This window comes from Anser brachyrhynchus (assembly GCF_964034855.1).
Source record: "Anser brachyrhynchus genome assembly, chromosome: 21".
NCBI classification, from domain to species: Eukaryota; Metazoa; Chordata; class Aves; order Anseriformes; family Anatidae; genus Anser; species Anser brachyrhynchus.
In genome coordinates, this window is record NC_137714.1 from 7,000,718 (window position 1) to 7,023,947 (window position 23,230).

At 44.7% G+C, this 23,230-nt stretch overlaps 1 protein-coding gene across 1 annotated transcript in view; it reads left to right on the top strand.

The window, feature by feature from the left end:
• Positions 1 to 23,230, top strand: part of LOC308181345 (E3 ubiquitin-protein ligase MIB2-like) — a 63,185-nt gene that overhangs the window by 17,624 nt on the left and 22,331 nt on the right. Inside the window, 15 exon segments of the mRNA XM_080564533.1 lie at positions 4,248 to 4,354; positions 6,683 to 6,877; positions 7,424 to 7,566; positions 8,125 to 8,232; positions 9,414 to 9,518; positions 10,221 to 10,383; positions 11,359 to 11,492; positions 13,341 to 13,489; positions 14,091 to 14,247; positions 14,572 to 14,726; positions 15,632 to 15,758; positions 16,054 to 16,284; positions 18,235 to 18,413; positions 19,929 to 20,113; positions 20,860 to 20,931. Coding sequence (XP_080420659.1) covers positions 4,248 to 4,354; positions 6,683 to 6,877; positions 7,424 to 7,566; positions 8,125 to 8,232; positions 9,414 to 9,518; positions 10,221 to 10,383; positions 11,359 to 11,492; positions 13,341 to 13,489; positions 14,091 to 14,247; positions 14,572 to 14,726; positions 15,632 to 15,758; positions 16,054 to 16,284; positions 18,235 to 18,413; positions 19,929 to 20,113; positions 20,860 to 20,931 — 2,210 coding nt within the window.

The following is a 23,230-nucleotide window of genomic DNA, read 5'->3' on the forward strand; positions in this document are numbered from 1 at the left end:
GTGTGCAATGCTGGCCCACTGAAGGCAGCTTTAGTAGTCCAGCCTTCCCTCTGTGACTGCTTATAGCGTAAGCCTGAGCCAATCGAGCAGCTGAGTGGCAGCTGCTGGGCGTTTGATTACTAGGCAATAAAGGGGATGCAGGTTTATTCCCTGTAGTAACCTCTTCAGTGCATGCTATTTATGCAATGTCAGTTTAAGATGCTAGACTAAGAAATTTCAGCGAGTAACATTGAGTTAAATCTGACTCCTGTATGATGATTTATTTCCTCATGTTCTTAAAAACGTTCATTAAGTATGAGTTTATTTATTAGCATGAATTTATTTGAATGTTAGGGCATATCCTGATACTAGGGCTTCTCTTTTAGTTTGGAGTATTAGTATGTGTCTGGCTTTGTGAAGGCTGTGCCTCGGCATGGAAGCAGAGGATTGACAATGGAAATTCTTGGTAAAGGCAGCTCCTGAAATAGGTTTATGTGATCCTGATCCCTCACTTACCAACGTCCTTGTCTTAGGCTGGTTCATGCTTGAGCAATCAGCATCCGCCTGCCATCTGTCAGAATTTCCTTTCTTTATCCTTTGCTGGAAGTGCTTCAGTGAAAGATTTGGAGGGAGGATTAGAGAATCTAGAATTTCTTGCGTCACGGTCAGTTTTACCTGGAGGTTCTGTGGGGTCCTTGTGCTGCCCTTTTTTTTTCTTGAGGCAACCTGGGTAGATCCTTCTCTATCCTAGAGGCAGTGTGGGTTTGTAACCACTGAAGTGCAGTTCTGGCTTACAGCCGTGTCTCTCTGAGGACGTAGATGAGATGCGTGGCTTCGCTCTGCACGGAACATGCTCCCGAGTGTCTTCTGCTCTCCGCAGTAATTTAATATCATTGGAATTTGTGGGACAGGAATGACTGCAGTCCTCGAATGGCTGTTATAATTAAAATTGTTATTAAAGGCAATATTGCAGTGATTAAGCTTATCCCGAGGGTATTTCTGCAACACACCAATAACTTTGGTTGTTGCGCAGTATTTGGAGCAAAACATGTCAAATTAGATTACAGAGATGTGTTGGCTCGGGACAGCTCGTTCTTGCGTCGCCCTTCTGTGTTGCTGGTCAGCAGCGTGATTCAAGACGAGGTCAGAATTTCTGTGAGGCCAAGGGCGGGAGGCAGTCATGGTGGGTTGTCTCCAGCATTTCAGTGGAATGGGACGTGGAGTTCCTTGCACGGGGATTAAGAAAAAGATGGTCTCTGTTTCTGCTTGTTCACCTACACAGTAGACACAGGAAAGCGATTCCATACCTGATATGAATTATCTATTCCTGAGAGCTGGCTCAAAAGCTAATATTTTGGGTGGTTGCATGTTTTCTGCCTCTAATTATCTTTAATATCAGTTAAAGAACACTAAGAAAGGGTCTGTAGTAGTACTTTGGGATGCTGAGAGAGAACTTCAGATTGTAGGATATAAAAGCAGCAGGGGAATAAAGAAAAGGCCAGCACCTGTGAGAGAATGGTAAACACCTTGGGTTGTTAATGTTCTGTAGGTAACTTTCTTGTGGGTTTCCAAAAAGTTTGGTGGAATGGCTCTGCTCACTTGCAGCTAATGCTTTGGAGGCCAACTTGTCAGTAAATTGGCACAGACGTGAGCATAGATGGAGTTCAGGCTGTGCTTGCTGGGTGCTTACGGACAGACGGCTGCGGTTAAAAGGCAATTTGAGCCGTTAAAAGGCAATTTGATCCCGTCCGTGTTTATAAGTGACATTAAGGAAACCCAGCTTTCTGAACTGGCCAGCTTTGTTTTCGTGGTCTCTAGCCACAAATTTCACCAAAAGTGACAGCTAACGTGAGAGCTGATGAGATGGGGAAGGGCTGCTCTTAGGATTATACAAGCATAAGAAAGGAAAAGGGGGAGAGAAAGAAGTGTATTTGTATTGCTTTGTCTCCAGGCTTCATTAAGACATCTTTGCTAAATTGTTAGAAAAGTATGCGACACAACACAGTGCACTTAGCATGTTGTAGCTCCGCTGTTTCAGATGGAATACACAAATCCACGCTGGTTCTTGAAACCAGTCTATAGCAGTTTATCCCTTTTTAAGGCATGACCAGTGCAATAACAAGAACACTGGTAAGCATTTCTTTTTAGCTGAGCCTCCTAGCCCTCTTTCATGATTGTCTCTTCCATAACAGCTGACGGTGTTTAAAGAATAAAAAAACCAACACCAAAACAAACAAAAACCCCTCAACCATTCAAAAAATGGTCTTCATCTTCTCCCCTACAGAGCTACAATCAGGATAATGAGAATGAGATGATGAGATGAGTATGTGTAAATAGTCTCTCCCTCTCTTTAAACACACAGGTGGGGAGATCTGGTAACAAGTTAAGAAAGGTAAAAGACTTAGGCTTTTGATGGATCAGTAAACAGTGAGTTCAGGCATAAGCTTTTTATCCTTCTGAGTCTCTACCTTCTCTCTGGAGGCATTAGACGGGAAATAAAGAAGGTGGTGTGAGGTCAGCCCTGCTGCCGGTAGGCTCCCCGCCCCTTCCCTGTAGTAGGGCCGCTGAACTTTTCACTCCGTCTGGGATCCACTAAGCCTGTTGGGAGGAGATGGGCGGTTAAGGGTATGGATTGCAGCACCTCTGCAGTCACCTAGCAAAGGGAATTGCCCCCTAGGGACCAAAGCAAACGGCTCCGAGGGCTTTGGTGGCTTGGTATCTTATAAAAAGCTTTCTGTTAAGAAACTAGGAGCAGCAGAGAAGCTACTGTAACGTTATGGGAATTGGAAGCTGCTTTAACAGGACGTCAGACCCCCTGTTCACTATCACGTAGGTAATTTTTTTTTCCTCCTTACGATGAATTGGTGTGTATGCCTGTGATGCAGAGTGCAGGGAAGATAAAGGTCTCTGTTATCCTGGGAACAGGCTAGCCGTAGCGCTGTTGGTCTAATCTGCTCCGCTTTTCAGAAAGTGAATGAGGCTGTGCAGCCTGCAGCTTATGTTACGAAATGTGCTGAACTCCTGAGGGCTTTGGGCGAGGAGGCTGCCTGAGCCGTTCCTTACACGCAGATAATGCCCACGGGCATCGCCTTGGAGTTAGAGGGACACCGGGCAGCCCAAAGGCAGCGCCCCTCTCCCCCTGACGTGATGTCAGGCTTCCTAGAGAAGCTGCAGACTTTGTTCTTACTTGTCCCCCTGCTTCCCCCTCTCTCAGAACCTATTTTAGAGGTAAGTTTTCATTGTGTGAGACCTGTATTAACTGACTTGGGTGTTCATCTTGGGGCAGTGTGGATTGTCCCAAAGGGCACAGGTGGCAATGAAAACTATCGTGCCCTGCTGCTGCAACGTTCAGGATTGCTCGATGGTATTTTTGGCAAGGCTTCCCCTGCTCTGTGTAGGCAATGGGGTGAAGTTACTAAAGCCAGATTGGGATAACTTTGGGTTGCAGATGTTGCACCTTCTGCTGTAGAAAGCTGGTAAATGCTTATGGATAAAAATATTAGTTTGCATGCATTCATGGTAGTCATAGTTGGCCCCCAGTGAGCTTCTTTGTCCTAATATAATTAGCAGTTTGTGCATCCCATAGAATGTGTGGGGAAATATTTCTTCTTTGGAGCTGCTAGGTTGTATTTTTGCCTTACGCAGGCCCCTCAGAGCTCTTGAAGTTCTTAAATGATGTTCTTTTTTGATTCACTGCTGAGTGTGCTGTGCGCAAGTGAGCGAGTGTGGTTGTTTAGGATTTTTGTGTTCAGCTTTCAGTGAGGTGACGTTCTGGTGTCCCACACCGTGAGAGAGAAGCCCCACCACAGTTCTTCTTCTTGTGTGCGGATATGTGTGTCTCCATGGACTTTCACTGCCATCTGCCTCTCCTCGTGCTTGCACAGCAGCCTCTATCCCCAATTATCTGCATCCCACAGTTGAGGAAAGCCCAGAGCTTTATAAAGCTCGGTGTGGGTCTCACAAGTTTTGATAATGTTTGAAGAAAAGCCTGGATCCTTCTTAGTCCAGTATATTATTCACTAGTTGTCTTTCTGTAAGTATTCTGACCTTCCTGGGAGATCAGCTTTTAGGATCACAGTCCCTGTTCAGATACTTTATTGTTTTCTTGAATGTTTTTACATGCTTTTCAGAACTCAAGCCATGCTTCTCTCTAAGTATGGCACAGTTGGTCCTGATACAATGGACTTGGAAGAGATACAATGGAGTTGGAAGAGAGCTTTATAAAGTGAACAGTAATAATAAATTTGCTTTCTGATTTTGTTTTTCAGAGTCGTCGTGAGTCCCCGACAGAATCTGACTCGTATCACATTAAAAGGGACTTTCCAGGGGGCTAAAGTAGTCCGCGGCCCAGACTGGGAATGGGGTAACCAAGACGGTAAGCTGCTTCTCAGATGTCCTGTAAAAGACAGTTCCATTTTTTTTTCTCTCTTTCTTTTTGCCATGTTGCTGGTTGAAAATGCATGTGCTGAGCTGTAGCTTCGAGGGAAGCTGTTCAGATGATGCAGGTTGCTGGTTTTTAAATATTTGTTTTCTTGTATTTGTTTAGAGACATACCTGTGGCATAGACTCCATGCATTCATTCAGGGTGTGGGAGGGCAATTTTGCTGCTCCTATTGCATAAATGTGAAAACTCGTGGGAACCGTCCTGGCAGATCTTTTATAGAACTGTAAGTGTACAGCACATTATAAGAAAATAAAGACCTGTCCTCTCCTGAAAAAGCTTCCATTCATGGTGGGAATTAAGGTTTGTCTGACTTTGTGTGTAGTATTCCTTTTTCCTTTGGAGTTCCTTGGAGTTACCCTTATTTGGACACTTGAGAACAGTGAAGAGGAATAGTCTAGGTTTGACGTGGAGCACTGATGAAGAACTCTGTGCTGTGGTTACTGGAGAATGACTTCTGCTTCCTGTGTGAACTGTAACTTCAGGCTGAAAATGCAGAGACAAAAAAGCATTTTCTAGACCTGATATAACAGCTGACTCACTGATAGCAATTTTGTGTAGTGCTGCAGGGTTAAGGAAACTTCACGGTCCATTTCTATTCCAGAGCCTTATAGCTGCTTTTTTCCCCTTAATAATTACAACTTAAGTTGTAAGTCCAAAGGTTCCACCACTTGGTGTTGACCCCACCATTTACTGCAGCTCTGGGTTCAGTGGAGGACGTGGATACTTGCAGGTTTGAGAGCAAAAGCAGCTTATGCTCAGTCCAGCTTAGCCATCCTTCTGAGATCAGATCAACATTTACATGTCTGAGACGGGTGTTGCTTACAACAGTGACGTGAAAGCAGTGGTATGTGCAAAACAAGTGAGAAGAAGCGTAAGGCCAGGTGCTCAGCTGCTCTCTGCTCAAACTGCCTCGTCTTTCCTTGGTGGAGCTGCCCCCATCCACTGCTGTCTGCTCTTCAGCACTTCTCTTCCTGGTAGCACTAACATCAGCTCTGTTTCCATTTAAGGAGGCAACGTGTAAGTAGTGGTAATACATAACCTTGCAAACTCTGTCACAGCGTCCAGGGGAGCGTGGGTGTTAATTACGTGGTCTTGTGTGCCTGCTAAAGGCAGTGGCATCTACTTGAGAAAGCTGATCGTATGGTCTTGCTTTTATTTGCCTGGGGCTTTTAGTATTCCTGATGCCCTTTGCAAAAATGAGCACTGAGTGCAAAACGTGCCAAGTGACCAAATGTCTTGTTCAGCTGTGCTCAGGGTTGACCCTCACAACTCTTCAGTCATTTAAATCTTTTCATCATATGCATGTTTTTCCTTGCTGCCGCCTGAGTACAAACACCGTGGAAGTGGATGCTAATGCTCTCCTTAGAAAAAAGCACCTGGACAGGGAGGGGAAGTTACAGTAAAGCAATAAAGATTACACTAGTTTGTATTATCCTTTTTAGATACTGTGCAGTTAGATGAGGAAGTAAACTCCTTTAAGTTGATAATTTCCAAAGCTTTGCAGGCAATCAGATCCTCACTGGCAGCGCAATGAGACAGACAGATGTTGCAGAAAGAGGGAAGGAATCTGCAAATTCAGACTGTCTGTCACTATATTCAGTGCATTTTGTATATAAATCTAAAATCTCCACTTTCTGGACTGTTTCAGTGGTGGCCTTCTCTGCTTTGTGCAGGTGAAGTACCTGATGTTCTTCCACCTCACCAGTGCTGGGGTGATTTTGGGCAGATTTTCCAGCGCTGCTGTGTTTTTACTTTGCCACAGTGTGGTGCCATGACGCAGCGTGCTGCCTAGCTGGGCAGCGTTTCTGTAGACCAGGAGAAATGGCACTTACACTGTAAGAGAGTTCAGTTTTTCCATATTTATTCCAAAGCAAATGGCTGCGTGGCTTTCAGTGAGCTTCACTTGGAGATTCTCTGAGTCGATCAAATTCAGTTGTCCTGTAGTTTAATTTCTCTAGTTAAAAAGTGAGTGAGATTGTTTGCACCTTCTACACATCCAGCATGTAAAGCTGGCCTGTGATAGGGCCCTGCAGAAGTCCTTCCTGGCAGCAGCTTCTCCATCAAGATTTCATCTATCAGCCATTGACTTTCAGCTCTGGGCCTGCTCATCTGTGATGAATAGTTGGAGAACAGACACGTTTTCTCCTTGTTTTTGACTTAGTTAAGAAAAAATTTGTTTAATTTTTGTCTCAGGTGAGTTCCTGTGTGTTGGTCTCTGAAAATACAAGCTGGATGCTTTCCCCCCTCTCTTTCCATCAGGTGGTGAAGGTAAAACCGGGCGCGTGGTCGATATTCGCGGCTGGGATGTAGAGACTGGACGCAGCGTGGCCAGCGTTACGTGGGCTGATGGCACCACAAACGTCTACCGAGTTGGACACAAGGGAAAAGTGGACTTGAAATGTACTGTGGAGGCATCTGGTGGCTTTTACTACAAAGAGCATCTCCCCAAGTTAGGTGCGTAAGCATGTTTTAACTGAGAAATTGTGACTCTCACTGCCGTTTCCTGACACTAAAGCCATTTTGCTTGGAAGACAGAAAACGAGCAGGTGGTTTTGTAAAGGTTCTGCATAATCTGCGTCATTAAAAAAAGTCTGTGTGAACATACTGTTTTATGGTCGGTAAAAAATAGTTTGGTCTTGTAGTGGTAAGATCATGTAAGACCGTCAGATACCCACAGCTGTGTCCCAAGAGAGAGATCCGCCAAGGCAGCTTCTTGATGCTGCAGGTGTGTGAAACTCCCCAAGGAATGCCTGTGTTGTGTGTTGTTAGAACTACCTCATGTTTCATCCATACCATGATCCAGTTAGAGTCAAATCCTCTCCATCTCTCTACGTATGCTGCCCCACAGAGTGAGTACGGCATGCTCCACGAGTAGAATTACGCTGTTCTGCATCAATTAAGCCTTATGCTGATTTGCTGCCCTTGTTACAAAGGCAAGCACAACACAAAGCTGCTTATTGCGTCCTCCATGTGTGTGGGTGGTGTCATTCTTCTCTTTAGGAAAACCAGCTGAACTGCAGAGGAAAGAAAGCACAGACAGGCATCCGTTCCAGCACGGGGACAAGGTGAAATGCCTCCTGGACATCGACATCTTGCGGGAGATGCAGGAGGGCCATGGTGGCTGGAATCCTAAAATGGCTGAGGTATGCTGCTGCTCCTTCTCATTCTCTTCGCACTACAGGAGTAACCACTGGCTAAGAAGTTACCTGAATATCTTTGTGTAGCGTGTTACCTTCTGTATTTATATTGTGTTAGGCAAATCACTAATACAAATTCTTTATTGATAGGACACAGGAGTCAGATTTTTACATTCAGATAAATCTAGGGTGTGTGAGAATACCTCGCAGAGCCCTGCAGAATTTCTAAGGCTCTGAGATAGGTCAGAAGAGTTGCTCCAACATCTTGGAAGCCAGTGCAAAAAAAATAATGTCTTAAAAAAAAAAATGATTGTAGTAATCTGTGCTCACCTTTATCATTTGGAAAGACGAGGACAATTTGTGCTGCATTCTCAAGCGTTTTTACACTTTGTATACCTATTGCTGTCCTGCCCCCAGTATGCTGCTCCTTTAAGGGAGCTTCTTAAGTCTCTTTCCCTCCTTTTGCAGAAAAATGACTGCATCTCATTTAAATCAGATTTGGGATTAAGCAACGTGATTCATTTAGGGGTTTTCCCCTGCTTTTTTTTCCTCCCCTATCAAAAGTTCATTGGCCAGACAGGGACTGTGCACAGAATCACGGACAGAGGGGACGTGAGGGTCCAGTTCAACAGTGAAACCCGCTGGACTTTCCATCCTGGAGCTCTGACCAAGGTATGTACCGACCGGTGAGCTTGGCCACAACTAGGAATGCTGCAGGGAGCAGCTGGCGGTTGAGCCTGCTGTGGTAGGATGCAAGGTGTCTCAAGCAAGTGCTGAAGAAATATACTGCTGCTGTAAAAGCAGCGGTACTAGGCAGAGTAGTGCAAGCACTCAGAGCTGAAACAGATAGCTGCAGACTGGGGGAGTTGGGCTACGAGGAGGTCCAGTTGTGGGAACCTTTAGATTTTAAATGTTGGAAGTTCTTACTGTCAATTCTTTCTTAATTTCTGTTCCTTTGATAAGAAAGGTAACAAGTGACCTACAACAACTCATCCTCCTGCTGCCTTTCATCTGTGACAAACTTTCGCCCACATCATTTCCACTTGATTTTTTTTTCTTTCCTTGTGTCTTCATTTTGTTCTACTTAACATCTTCTTCTCTTGCTTCTCTCTGGATGACCTGAGCCTTTAATCCATCTCTTCTAACTTTGTCTGCATTTCTGAAGCTGATAGCTGTGGCCTTCTCCAGAGGGTCGTGGTCTTGAAATGGGGATTATTAGAAATGGGGCTCATACGTTTAGAAGGAGCTGCTGGAAGACTACAAAATTCTGAAAGAATTGAACAAGGTCACAGGGCAAAAAAATCTCCAGCCAACACCAATGGATGGTCCAGTGTCACACTGTTGGGTGCAGAATTGGTCTCCTTAAAAAGTGGGTTTTGACAGTGCCCCCTTCTTTGCTCAGTGAGCAGAGGGAGCATCTGGCAAAGGATCAGAAAGAAACCGGAGGTTTTCCTGTTTTAAATAAAACGGATTTAACTTCCTTATTAAAGTGAATTAAAGTCTCCAGGTATAGTGAGGGGATAGACCAAGGAAAGTTCCAAGTACTTCGTGCCATTATTATGTACAAATGGTTTGAAAAAAAGAAGAAAATTGTTCTGTCCAAACTATTACCCTATTTAAATGTGTCCTTGGCTTAAGACAGAAGTACCGGAGCCTTTGGACTGTGTTTGTTTTGCAGTGCATTGATTACAGATTTCTTGGGAACTGTACTTAGGTTTTGTAATGCCTTGGTTTTTGCGTGCATGGGCTTCGTGTTTGGTTGGGATTGCTGAGGGTGGGGGTGGGGACTGATCGCTTTTTTTTTTTCTTTGGCTTCATCCCCCAAAAAGCTTATGACTTTTTTTTTCTTGTAGCTCAACACCTTTTGGGTTGGTGATGTTGTCCGAGTGATAGATGATATGGAAACAGTGAAGCGATTCCAACCTGGTCATGGGGAGTGGACAGATGAAATGGCACCTGTGAGTGCGCGTCAGTTCCAGGACAGTCCAGTAACTTCCTGAGTTTTCCTCAGCAATTAGGAATGGTGACTGGGCTTGCGTGGCCCTCCAGCATTCCTGCTGGTCAGTGAGAGCACAGACCCTTCTGGGACTGCTGAGGCTTTGCAAAGAAACGTTGCCTAGTGCTATTGGTAATACAATCCTATTGCAGAACCCAAAGCAAAGCGGGTAGGTGGGGAATCTGACAAAGAATTTGACTACCAGTGAGTCAGATAAGATTTCACTAACCAAGGTTAAAAAAAAAAAAAAGTCCTCTTAAGCTCTTCCCAATTGTCTGGAACAAGACAGGAAAAGTGCTTGAGTGGGAAAATGGTCTGATTGGACCAGGAACAATTAAATGCATAGGGGAAACCTTCCCTAATCCCAATTTTCAGTTCTCTTAGGGTTCTGCAGGCTAAGTTTTGTTGTTTCACCAGCTTTCTTTGTAGACATTTATAATATATTTGGGAAACCCTTCTTATGTAAAGCCAGTAATAGAGAAAGTGCTGAGAACCCTCTGGTGTCCTCGAAGCGGGGGCTGTCTGTGCGCGTGTCACTGTTTAGTGCTTCTTTTCACACAGCAGGAGTGCCGCCTGCAAAACCTCTCTTAGAAGCGTTGCTCTGGTTCTGAGATGAGAAGCCTACTGTCTTACCTCTTAAAAATCCTTTCTCTTTCCATTGCAGACCCTAGGGCACATTGGCAAAGTGATCAAAGTGTACGGGGATGGAGACTTACGAGTGTCGGTTGGGGAGCAATCCTGGACGTTTAATCCAGCTTGCCTGACAGCCTACCAGAGAGATGAGGAAGCAAATCTCATGACGACGGAGAATGCAAAGGAATCTAAAAGTGAGACAGTGAGAATGAAGGTGTCTGGGCTGGCAGGGGTTGAGAAACATTTGCTCTGCTTGTAATAACAGCAGCACACCGTGGACAGTGCTAAACTCCAGCTGCCTGTTCTTCCGTGGACAGAGCTCCAAAACCAAGCTTTCTCTTTTTGGGGAAGCACAGCTGGTCCTAACAGGAAAATACCGAGTTCTGCACTGGGGAGTGCTGGCCATAGTACTGCCCTAGGTTCAGTTCTTTCTTTCTGCCCAGATCTGTCTCAGTTTCCTGTTCTATCCTGCTGCAATTCCTGTAGGAGGATAATAATTTGTGAATGCTTGAAATATTCCCAGGTCTTTTTGTGGAAGTGCTGTCAAACCAATGAGTGTTTTCCCCAGCCTACTCTGAAGTTAGACTTGGGATCTTATGATGTGTAGAGGGGATTCTGCCTGTTTTGCACATCTGCTCCTAAAATTGCTTGTAGCCTCACTAGTTTCCTGTGTAGGTTAGGGTCATGTGGGAGAGAAAACAGACTTGATGACTTTGTTTTGCCACGCAGATAGGTCATAAACTGTTTCCTCAGTTTAGACTCCAGGGAGAACTCGCATACAGGCCCAAGCTTTTTAATTTTGCCCTGCCTGGATAACTGTAGAACCTCCGTCCATTCAAACATTCAAAAACCTGTGGCTGGAGAGCAGGTCTGCAAGGAGCTGTATTCTTGCCTGAAGTATCCTTCCCAAACCCAGGCATTCCTCTTCAGATATTTGCCTTTTGGTAGTAATTCTTCTGTGTTGGTCTTCTGAATCATGGTCTCTTTTGGGTTCTCAAAACATAAGGCTTGTAAAGCCAGAGTTTTGCGCAAGCTGCAAATCTGTAAAGCTCTTTGTGTGAGCCAAGAGGTATTGCAGGCCTGTACGGGGGTTATACAGCTGTGCTGTGCCAACTGTACACACGCTCTTCGGTGCTGTTAACCTGTTGCTGTTTTTCATTCCCCTCCAGGCACTTTGATTACTGTTTTGGAGAAGCTGTTGTCGCAGAAGACAGAGTCAGACCACGCGGGGTGTCTTGTCATTTGGGCAGCGCTCAAGAACACAGCTAAAGTCCGGGAACTCCTTCAGAAGTACCCAGACAAGGCAAGTTCTGAAAACATCCTGAATGGTTACTTTTTGTTGTGCTTTAAAATACTATCATCAAATTTTGTGGTTGAGTAGGGAGAAGAGTGGAAGAGAAATGATAGACTTTTCAGACCTTGTACTAGCTAATTTTGCTGCGATTTAGGATTAAATATGAAAATTAAATGTGAATATCAGATGGCTTCAGAGCATGGCATTGAAGCTGACCTGGAGCTTTGTCCCTACAGTGTGTTTCCAAAGCTGTCTTTTCCTAGATTTCCTGTATGGACACTGTACCTGTAGAATTAGGGAGACCTGTATTCATACATATATATATGAAAACAGGACCAGGATGTCCAAGAATCTAGCCCCTTTTTGAAAAGAAAGCCACAGGTTATGTCTGACTGAATGCATCTGTCCTCACATAACCTTGCTAAATAAATTGTTGGAAACAGGAAAGAGAAAAGCTGCCCAGATCCCAGCGCTGTGCAAGTCTGTGCAGAGTCTTATCTCCTGTCTGACTGGAGCAGGGAACTGGGCTGGACTTGCTGCTGAGAAATTTGTTTGCAGAGTGCTGCTGTTAGGATCGCATCAACTCAAGTCGCTGCTCTTACCAGCTGACTGAAGGTTCCAGCCCTTTCAGTGAGGGTTCTAAGGTTTGTAAGCAGGTTTAAAAAGGAGAACTGGGAAATGAAGTATTTCAGCAGTGTCCTTGGAAACCAGTGGTAGCAAAACTCAAGTTTTGTTGAGGCCATGTCTGCAGGCAGATGGCTGAAAGGACTGACTCTGAGCCCCTTGAAGCTGATGTAGTGGATTGCTTTCTGCTACTTATTGTAGTTCCTTATGTAAAAAGATAAAGGGAGCTCTGGAGATGGGAGGAACAGCCCAACATCTGTGTTTGTTATCAGATAAGAAAGTGCCAAGAGTCAGGAATACATTGCTGTTAGTTTTATTAGATTTCTATTTTATATTCTAATAAAATATTTCTAATAATGAATTAGCACTTCTGTAAGAGTATTATATGTAGCAAGAGTGTTATATACTTTGTAGTGCAAGTTAGACTTGCTTGCCTAGGGCTTTCTAGCTTATCAGCATTGTCTGTCTTGTGTAAATGGCAGAATAATGCAATGGCCTCTGACGCCTCCTTGCCTGAATGACTCACCCATCATCGAGTGAATCGAAGTCTTGCCTGCCCTGCTCTCCTGACTGCTGCACAGAACCAGCTGCAGGGAAAAAAAACCTTGTTCTGCTTGCCAGTCAGCTGAGGTTTTGCCAGCTCTTTCATCTCTTCTCTTTAGCCTCCTGCTGATTTCAGTAGCTTCCTTTCCTTTTTTGTCTTGCATTTCATACGGCCTTCTCTTTGTTCTTCAGTCCCTTTACTTTTTGAAAAATGTTATTGTAGCACCTCAGCGCTGATTTACCCTCCTGCCAGTGTGCCCGGTGAAGTACCTGGAGTAACACAGAACAATGGGGGCTTGGCATCCAAAGCCTTATGCAAAGCTAATTTGATCTCCTCGTGCATTTTCCTAATAGGAAAGGAATTGTTGGCAGAGATGTCAAGAAGTATTCTGCTTGCAGGCATAGAGGAATTTGGCATCAGAGCTGCAAACAGAGCTCTGGCTTCCAGCTCTTTTCTCCCTTCTTGACTAAATGTGCTATCCCCTTCCCTGTTAGGAATATTTTGGGACAAGGTCAGCCTTGTAGTTGATGTACGTAAAGCAGAGCCGGCAGGGCACAGATTCTGCGTAGCATTTCTGAGCATACCGCAGTTGTGCAGCTGGTGGCTTTCATCCCGCCGAGGCCGGAACTCAAGGCAAGGTCTTTCCCTAACTAAGCAAGCTGTTTGCTGTGTCTTTGTCCTTACTGTAGGTCGACAGCAAGAATCAGGGCAGAACTGCCCTGCAGATCGCCTCCTATCAGGGGCATCTGGATGTTGTCAAGATTTTGCTGCAGGCACATGCCACTGTCAACCTAAGGGATGAAGAGGGGGATACAGCACTGCACTACGCAGCTTTTGGGTACGAGATCTTTTCTTGCTATCTCTGAGACAGGACCTAAAGGGCTGCAGAAGGACATTTCTAGGTATAAATGGACTGTCTGCGTGCAGAGCACGTGGGAGAAGCTGAGGAAGGAGGGTTTTCTCCATGTTAGAAATCGGCCTGTGATCTTCAGGACCACAGGTGAATTTCTTAGTACGCTGACTTAATGTCCACAGCTAGGTCAGTTTCTATGCTATAAAATTTGGGGGGAATCAGAACAAGTGATAAGAGCGTTTGGTGATTAGAGTTTTAGTGGTTGGGATTAGTTTGGTGGCTTGGTTTTGGTAGTGCACGTGTTTTTCAGAGCAACATAAAAGGTTAAATTTCATTGTCAGTTACCAGGGAAGAATTCTTCATTATCAAGAGTGGGAGATTCCTGTTGATTTAAAACAGAGCAGATTCTAGAGTACAAGTTAGGAAGACTTTTTCTTAAAGTACTAAGAGGAGGTGGGGTGGGGATGGGAGAATGCAAAAAAAAAAAAAAAAAAACCCAAGAAATTCTGTAGGCTTGCAAGAAGTGAGAATTTATTGTCTGTACAGCATTGAATCTGATCTGTCTTATTCCTTGCCTTTAAATCAGAAACCAAGCTGAAGTTGCCCGTGTGCTTATTAGTAAAGGAGCCAGCGGAGACCTGCTAAACAATGCAAAGTGCACAGCACTCTATGTTGCTGTCAGTCAAGGATTCGCAGAGGTGGTGCAGGCCCTCTGCGAGCTCAACTGTGATGTCAACCTCCCAGTAAGTCTTGGGGTTTGAGGGATTTGGGTTTTGGTGTTGTTTTTTTTCTTTTGTGGTGGGGGGGTTGCTTCTCCTAACATCATGCATCATTTGTTGCTTAGCAGAATTTGAAGGTAGTTCTCTGAAAATGCTGTGAGTTGCACCAGGGAGGTATTTGCTTACATTCAGTACTCTGAAATTCCAGTTTGGGGTCTACCCCTTCACCATTGTGAGTCTGCTTGGTTCAGTCCAGTAGCACACTGTTGTGCTGGACTCTTCCTTCCAGTGAGAGCTGACCTGCTGCTAACGTGTGGTGTTGTATTCTGCTTTGGTACCCTCTTACAGGATTCCCAGGGAGACACCCCCTTGCATTACGCTATCACTGCAGATTACAAAGTCATCATCGAGATTCTCACTGAAGTACCCAACATCGATTTCACTGTCCAGAACTGTCAAGGCTTCAACCTGCTCCACTATTCTGCTCTAAAAGGCAACAAGCTGTAAGTGAATGAACAGCAGTGTGCATTCCTGGGGAACACACGGCTTGGCTAGGCGGTGTGGGCTAGATGGTGATAAAGTCTTGCTGAATGCTTATTGAGAAGCTCTGAACCCTAGCTGGTTAGCACCCAGCTGAGCTGGATGCAACTGACTACCTATAAGGCACTTAGAGCAGAGAATTTACATTAGTAGTAGTTCTTACGTAGCCATAAACACAGTGTGTATGTGGTGCCTGGGGTATGGAACAGGTATCAGTTTCTGAGTACTTTACTTGCTTTGGGGGGAAAAAAAAAGATGATCTCAAGAATCTGAGTGTTTTTCTTCCTTTTCCTCCCTTCTCTAGTTAATTCTTATGCTTGTGTGTTAATTCTCTGCAGAAATGGTTACTCAGCAAGGAAGAAGGGAAAGGCTGAGATCATCTAACTCATTACATCCAATTTGATATATTTTTAGCGATGCAAGTACTCAGTGCAAAGCACTAGTATAGATGGGCTATGCCACTTTTCTGCAGCAAGCTTCCTGGCAATGTGTGCAATATTTGAAGGCAGCAGAGTGGTATAATGCTCTGCCTCATTAAAGCTGCTAGCAAAAGTCTGTTAGAAAACATTGTTCCAATACTTGAGAGACAAAGGCAGAATTTGCCCTGAATTGTGTGCAAGTGTAGCAATACCGGAAAGGAGCGTGGTTCTCTGTGATGAATATGCTGACAAAATCACCAGTAAATGTATAATTGTTTTATTCTTGTAATTGTCTGCAAGATAGTGGGAGCACTCTGCATCGCATTTGCCAGCTCATAGTGCTGCCAGTTTAAAATTGAGGAACCTAAGAGGCAGGCCTGACTCTTCTGCATTGTTTTCCTTCCCGATAAAGTAACTCTTGTGTGTCTGGTTTACCTCCAATGTTCTAGAGCCATAAAGAAGATTCTAGCAAGAGCTCGACAGTTAGTTGACTCCAAAAAGGAAGATGGCTTCACTGCCCTGCACCTTGCTGCTCTCAATAATCACAAAGAAGTGGCAGAAATTCTCATCAAAGAGGTAAGAAACAAAACAAAGCCACCAACAAAACTCCTAGCTCTCCCGTTCCCCAAATCCCACGTTTCCTCCCAAGTTCTGTTGAGTTAATGCTGTGTGTGATGTGGAGGTGTGTGGGTCATATGGACAGATACAGAGGGATGGGTCATGTAGCCCTCTCTTGGAGATAGCTTTATTTCTGACCTGCAGATGGACTTGAGACTCAGGGCTTTAAGCAAGCACCATAACTGCAGCGCTCTTCTTCAGCCAAACTCAGCAGCAATAGCTCTTTTTGTTTGATGCAATTCTTCTCTTCAAGGGTCGCTGTGATGTCAACCTCAAGAACAACCGAAATCAAACACCTCTGCACCTGGCTGTCATCCAGGGACACGTAGGGATCGTGCAACTGCTGGTCAGCGAAGGCAGTGATGTCAATGCTGAAGACGAGGACGGGGACACAGCCATGCACATTGCCTTGGAACGACAGCAGCTGATGTCAGTGGTGATGGAGAAGCGTGAAGGGGAGATGGGGTTATCCCTTCTTTCCAAGGTGAGCTGGGAACTGGAGAAATTCCAGCACCAAGGGCAGGAGAATGCATGATGATGATGTGGCTGCAGATCGTGGGATCTAAGGGGGCAAAGGACGGCAGTGAAACTGTGCAAAGCCTGTCCAGCTGAACATGAAGCAAACCTTAATGCTTGGGGGAAAGCAGTGAATAAATCTGCTTAGAGTATGCTTGGTTTTATAGCACGAAACTTCGCATAGTCAGACACCAATTCATCCTGTATCCTCCCATTTTTTATTAGCATTGTGTGCTTCTTTCTTGACATGGGAAAGATTACAAATCTGCTCACAGAGCCAAGAGCCTTTGGGTTTAATTCCTGCCCCAGAACCACAGCAATTCATTTCTATCTGGTGGCATAGAAAATATGAGGCTAGCTAACCACAAACACCCCAGTTATCTGCAAATGTACCGCGGAATGTGAAAGATGAGACGTATTATATATGATGAAGGCTATGTTGCTATAAAGCCTGAAATGGATTTCACCATGTTGCTCCATATTCATGGATAAATGAATATATCCATATATATGGATGTATGAATATATATATACACTTCTTTTTCCATCTTTCACTGCAGAGCGAAAGCAAATTATGCAACACTAGACTTTTTTTGCAAGATTTGTCAATTTGAAAAAGCATAAATGCAGTGGAAAAAGTGCTTTTCAGCATTTCTGTTAGCTCTCAGGGATAGACTTTGTATGTATACCACGGATGATGACATGCAGAAGAGCTGAATTTCTTCCTCAGTCTGAACACGGGTCATTTCAGGACAGGCCTTAGATCTAGAAGTCAGTGCATGATATGGAAGTATTGGAAGCTTAATCTGTCTTTTTAGCCAAGATATTAGATTAGCTTTTCAAAGTGTTTTGTCATCCATATAAATACCAACATGTGCACGCACCAGATTTGCAGTGCAAGCCAAAACTGCAAACACTGGTTATACATTATGGATGGATTGAGAATTATTCCATTGTGGGGATAATATTGAAAAATCTGGCATAGAGTTTTTATTGTAATTTGAAATGATAAGCATAATTCAAACTGACGTTCTGAAGGGGGCACATGCTGTGTGCCAAACTCCTATTCCTCCTTTCTACTTATTGGCACTTGAAAAAGTCTAGTGCACCACCCTTCTTTCATGTTGCTCGTTACCAAGCTACCAGCGTTGATAGCAGGAATTGATGGCTCCAGTGCGTGGCCAGCAATACTCCAGCCTCAGGTCCTGACATCCACAGTGGCATCTCACACCAGCTTAACAATCACTTCTGAATGTCTCTGCCCATAAATTTAAGCAAAGGGATCAGCAGCAAAAATGGTTTTTACCATTTCGTTAAAAGTCTGCGCAACAGCTTTCCTAGCTGCTGGGCTTTAGCTTGTACTAGGGGCAGCCGATAGCCAGTCCTGGGGGCAGAAATCTCAACATGATATATGTCTTTCCCAATACTATTAACAGTAATGCTGTATCTAGATTCTGCAGACTCCTTCATGTCGAATTTTACATGCCCTGATCTGCCTAAATACTCTGATCTTTTAAACCAGTAGAAAATTGTTCAGAGTTTGGATCACATACATAAAAGCTTGGCTTTTTAAATAGCTGCTGCTGCTTAAGGCTCCATACACCAGCTGCTCGTCAACTGGTATTTACTGCGTTGCCTTCGGTGTACACTTTGTACTTTCCTTTCACTAGCTGAAGAAGTGAATGCCTATTGCTATGGTTGGTAATGATTAGGTACCACTTAGGACCAGTTTTATGTACCTCTGTTCCTGGAATGCAAGGTTTGAATCTGTTACTTGTATGCCGAAGGATCTTCTTGCATTTTGAGAGTGCAAAATTACACCCTTAAATTGTCGGTACAAGGATTAAGATTCTGTTTAGAATTTGATACAGCTACATAACAGACTTTTCTGTTAACAGTGTTTCTCAACATCTTTTAGCTGCAGGCTTCTGGCTTTCTTGGAAATGTGGAGCTGAATGTTGGAACTGCAATTGCATGTTACTTAGCACAAGAAGGAGCAGATATTAATTATGCAAACCATCGGGGAAAGTCTCCTTTAGACCTTGTTACAGACGGAAGGATTGTCCAGATCATCAAAGACTTTTCACAGAAATTCAGGTAAACCCACATCCTCTGGGAACTAGCTGCAGTAAATTTCCTTGTAAAATGTCAAGTGCTCCCCCAGCACTGTGGTGTCAGAGCTGCCATGCCAGGAAGGGTGAAGCTTTCCTGAAACACATCAGATTTCAGTCAGAGCACCTTCTGTTTCATCTGGAGCTGGATGCTGGCACTGTGTTTGTCAGGGCCTCTTTAAGGGTGCATACTGCCATTGGAAACAGTTGGCAAAAGCAAATGAACGCTGCTCACGTAAATTCAGCCTCCTGACTTGGAGAGCCCTGAGGCGGTCTGAGAAGACTGTCCACCGAAGGCAAGAGCAGCTCCTCTCTGCAGGGTAATTTTGGGTTCTGTTTTGCTTTCACTGGATTCTGCAGTTACAGATATTTAAAGTCTGAACAGAGAGGAAATGCAATGAAAGAGTGGGTGCCAGAATCTGCAGAATTTATTCCAGAGCTAGATAAATGGTTGTTTTTCAACTGACGAGAGAATAGCTTAGAAAGTGCCAAGGGGAGAGTAGCAAGTCAAATTTCTCAGGTTCTGAGGAACTTTTGTTTGGATTTTGACTTTGCAAACATGAAAGCAGAGTTCTGTTTGATCTGAGAGCATAGACCTGCAGGTATGTTACTGCTGGAGGGGGAGCCAGGCAGCAGCTTCTGTAATTGGCCATGCTCCTGGTTCATTTTAAATAACAGGTGAAATACATCTCTTTAAATGTTTTTAAACATCTGGGGATTTTGTTAGTGGAGTATATGTTGAAATGAAGAGGTCTGGAAGAGAAAAAGCATTTATAAAGAAGCTGTTGTCACTTTGGTAGGAAACTGGTTGGCAGGTTCTTCAGAAACTTACCAACTTTATATCAAAAGTTCAAAAAGCATCCCTTCGTAATACTCCTGGTGGGCCGGGGGTTCTTGGTAATAATGAAGACATTTGTTAGTGCAACCACCATCCTTGTCCCTTCTGTTCAATCATTGCTCATTCATACAATTAAAGAGTTTAGGTAGTAGGTCTAGCTAGCAGATGACTGGCTGGCAGGAAAAGTAATGGATGGGTTGGGGCTCGTAGTGTCAGGACAGAGGTCTGGATGGGTTATGTAAGAGCCTGGGTTATGTAAGAGCCAAATTCACAGACAGTCACCCCGGGCACACTTCAGGAATATGTGAACAGACAGCATCCTTAGGGCTGCACTTTTTAAATAGCTCCTGAAAGCTGGCCCTCTTGGTAGGTGACTGTACTGTCAATACCTGATTGTTGTCCTCCAAAAGGACAGTTCCAGCCTGTGTAAACGTTGGATGTCCCTGCTCTTCCGCTTTCTTTTTACATAGATTCAGTCAGAATCCAAGCCAGAGGCTGAGTTGGTCCCACAAAGGCACTGAAGGCTCACAAGTTAGAGCCGCAGTTGATCAGACAGCAGTCTCCATGTGGAACGCTTCCCAGGGATTAATGCAATTTTATCTGGTTGCTGAAGAACGACCTGGAGTATGTGGCTCAAATTTCACTACGTGTTCTCTGCTGCAGGGAACAGCAGGTTTCTTCAGACTGCTCAGCTGTCACCTGCAGCCTTCGCCGCGTGCACACCACCCCCAACACGATGACCAACCTGAGTGTCTCAAGCGTGGCAGTCCCCACAGAGTGCCTGGTCTGCTCAGAGCTGGCCTTGCTCATCCATTTCTTCCCCTGCCAGCACAGTATTGTCTGTGAAGGTAAGTCCTTCTGCTTTTTCTGTTTTTCCTGTTCCGCCATGCAGCCTCCCTGTCTAGACTCTCATAAATCAAGGTCTATTGAGCTGTGTGTGACCTGAAACAACCCCGGCATGAGTTCAACAGCACTGTCTCTAGATAGGATGGCCAAAGCTATCTATGACAGGCACACGTTGTTCTGAGCACCTGCTGATAGGCCCCCCAGGCAGTGCTCATGGATGCCCTGGATAATTCAGAAGGAAGGCCAGATGTTTCAGTTCTGGCTGGCAGTGTTTTATCCATCAAAACCTCCTGAGAAGGATTTCCCCCTTCTCTGGCTTTTGTTATGCATTTGTATCTCGGTTGTTTTAATGGCAGCTTGCTCAAACATGTCTGCGAGCTTGTAAACCTCATCAAGGCTCCCTCAGTCTGACCCCAGGGAATTTGGTAAGGACTGTGTGCGAGGGCTGCATCCTTTTCACACAGAATAAAAAGCTGTTTTGCATCCACAGTGCAGCAGTTCTGGCAGCACAGAGATGTGAGGAGTTAAAGGTGTTTTAATTGCTACTGACATAGGAAGGACTAAACCAAAAGCCTAGGAGGTAGCTCAAAAAGAAGGCCATGTCCTCATTTCCATGCAGAAACAGTCTCATAATCATCCAGGGAATTCTCAGGTCATTTAAAAGCTGATGTTCTTCAGCCTGTTCTCTTCCTCTCACTTCTGGCACCAGTGGGCTTGATTGTAATCACTCCTTGTATCATTTTGATAGAATGCTCCAGGAGAATGAAGAAGTGCATCAAATGTCAAGTGACAATAACCAAAAAAATCAAGCAAGGTATGTGTGCTGTTCCTACTGTTCAGTGCTGTGTATTGGGAAGGGTGCTTCACAGCGTTTGTTTGAGCAACATCAACGATTCTCAGAGAAATATGCATCAGGAAGAAAGATGTGTTTTGGGGGGAGAAAAGAGGGGAATACCTGTTGCACTGATCACCTTCAGAGAAGAAAAAGTGCGTTCAGCTGGCGTGGGCCAAAATCAAGCTGCATAGACAGGACATTTGAGGAAGCTAGATCTGTGCCTGGCTTATTCTGTTCATTGGGTTCTCTGCAGTTAGAACTGCAGTCTCCTCCGGTCTACCTATTTACGCAGGCAGTGATTTAACAATGAAAATTTGTGAGAAAGGAAAAATGGCATCTTGTGGAAGCCTTGCTTCTCACTTGGCTGAAACTCCAGTGCCTGTGCAGGGCTGGCATTGGCCAGCTCTCCAGGAATTGTTGAGCTGGGTTGTTTTGACAAAGGTCTTTAGCCCCGTCTAAAACAGATTGTCTTGTGTCTGTGGTACTCCATCCAGAATGGGTAATGTGTGTCATCAGGATGGTGGCAGCTTTGCACTTGCCTTGGAATTAATCCAGGTTGCCCACTGAAGCTTTTTCCATAGAGGTTATGACAGCGGTTATGATGTCTTTAGAGCCAAGATCACTCTTAAGGAAACTCTGTAGCAGTGGACATGAAAGAACTGCGTGTCCTGCTGCTCATGTCTTAGCATTGTGTGACTTGGTTGGAGTCAGGTAGTGGTTTTCTGTCTTGATGCCTGGACAAATGCACAGGGGAGCAATTCTGTCACGTGGCATCAGACAAAGGCAGCTGGCAAAGACAGAAATCCTCTTTGGAACTCCAAAGTGTGGAGAGGGAAAAAAAAGTTTGCCTGACGGTAGACAGGAGCATTTGTCTTTGCTCCAGGCTGCTAAATGGCATCAAAATGGCAACAAGAATTCCAGAGGAGACATTTGCATGCAGATTGCAGTTACAGAAAGGAACATCCAAGTCTCTGAGTGTATCAGCAGGACTTAACTATGAGTGATGTCTTCAGTGTGTCTTAGCAAGCGCTCTGTTCCCAAATTTGCTTCACTTTTATGGATTTGAAGTCACTTCTTGCACTGCTGAACTGCAACTTGTTCCAGGATGTTGGGGAAAGGGACGCCTATATTGAAGTGTAAAGCTACCTAATCAAAGATTAAGGAGCAGAAGATGAGCAGAGGCTGTATTAAGCTGAAACTGGAAAGAGTATATTTCCCAAAGCTGGCAGTTTTTCAAGTATTTGGGGTTCTTTCACATTTCATCTATGTAGAACAATTATCTCTATAATGTCCACTGAATTTTGCATATAGAGTCGACTAAAGGTCTCTACTTCTGCAGCTTCATGTGTGCAAAAGTCCCTGTAAGTGATGTCAAGTGGTGTCGTCTTGTTTTACCACGTGTGTCCTGAAAAATACCAGCAGAAATTTGAATCCCAAATGTAATCAGGAGGTTGAGAGAGCATGGTACCGCTAGCGCTGTGAGGATTCCTGGACTAGTATGGCAGAACATCACAACCAGCACCGAAAGCTTTTCCTTAAAGGTAGCACCAGCGTATTCCAGAACGCTAAGGCAGGACGTATCAGACATTTGTATTTTCTTTTTCTTTCTTTTGTTTCTTCTATCTTTTTTTAAAAAAGAAACAGGCAGACAAAAGCAAACAAAAAAAACCAGCCGAGCAAGAAAACAGGAAAGCAGCACTGGCCAGTGTGTAAAAAAGCATCATCTTGGGCTTTTTGTTTGTGGACTCCCTGGATGAGGCTCAGTGAAGAGAGTTTAGTCTGAGCTAATTGCTGCTCATTGAGGGACAGCCTGATTAAAGAGACGCTGCATGAGGCAGAGCACAGTAGCAACTAACTGTCTCCCTGCTCTCCCACCCTGCAGACAGCACCGAGGTGGAGTGCAGCCCGAGCTCTGAATCCACAGATCAGAGGAAGCTCATGGAGGAGCTGCAGAACCGCTACCGGCAGATGGAAGAGCGCATCACCTGCCCCATTTGCATCGACGACCAAATCAAACTGGTCTTCCAGTGTGGACATGGCTCTTGCCCAGACTGCAGCACAGCCCTTACTGTCTGCCCCATCTGCCGGCAGGCTATCCGGGAGAGGATTCAGATCTTTGTCTAAGGATATGCTTGCTTCCCTTCCCATTCCCACCTCCCTCGTTTACTTCCTTTTTGTTTGCATTTTAGATGAGAAGCGCTGCTCAGTCTGGGTTTGGCTACCTGCAAAGCCAGCGTGAGGGGGGGGGGGGGGGGGGAGACAAATAATGTGATTGGGGTGGAGG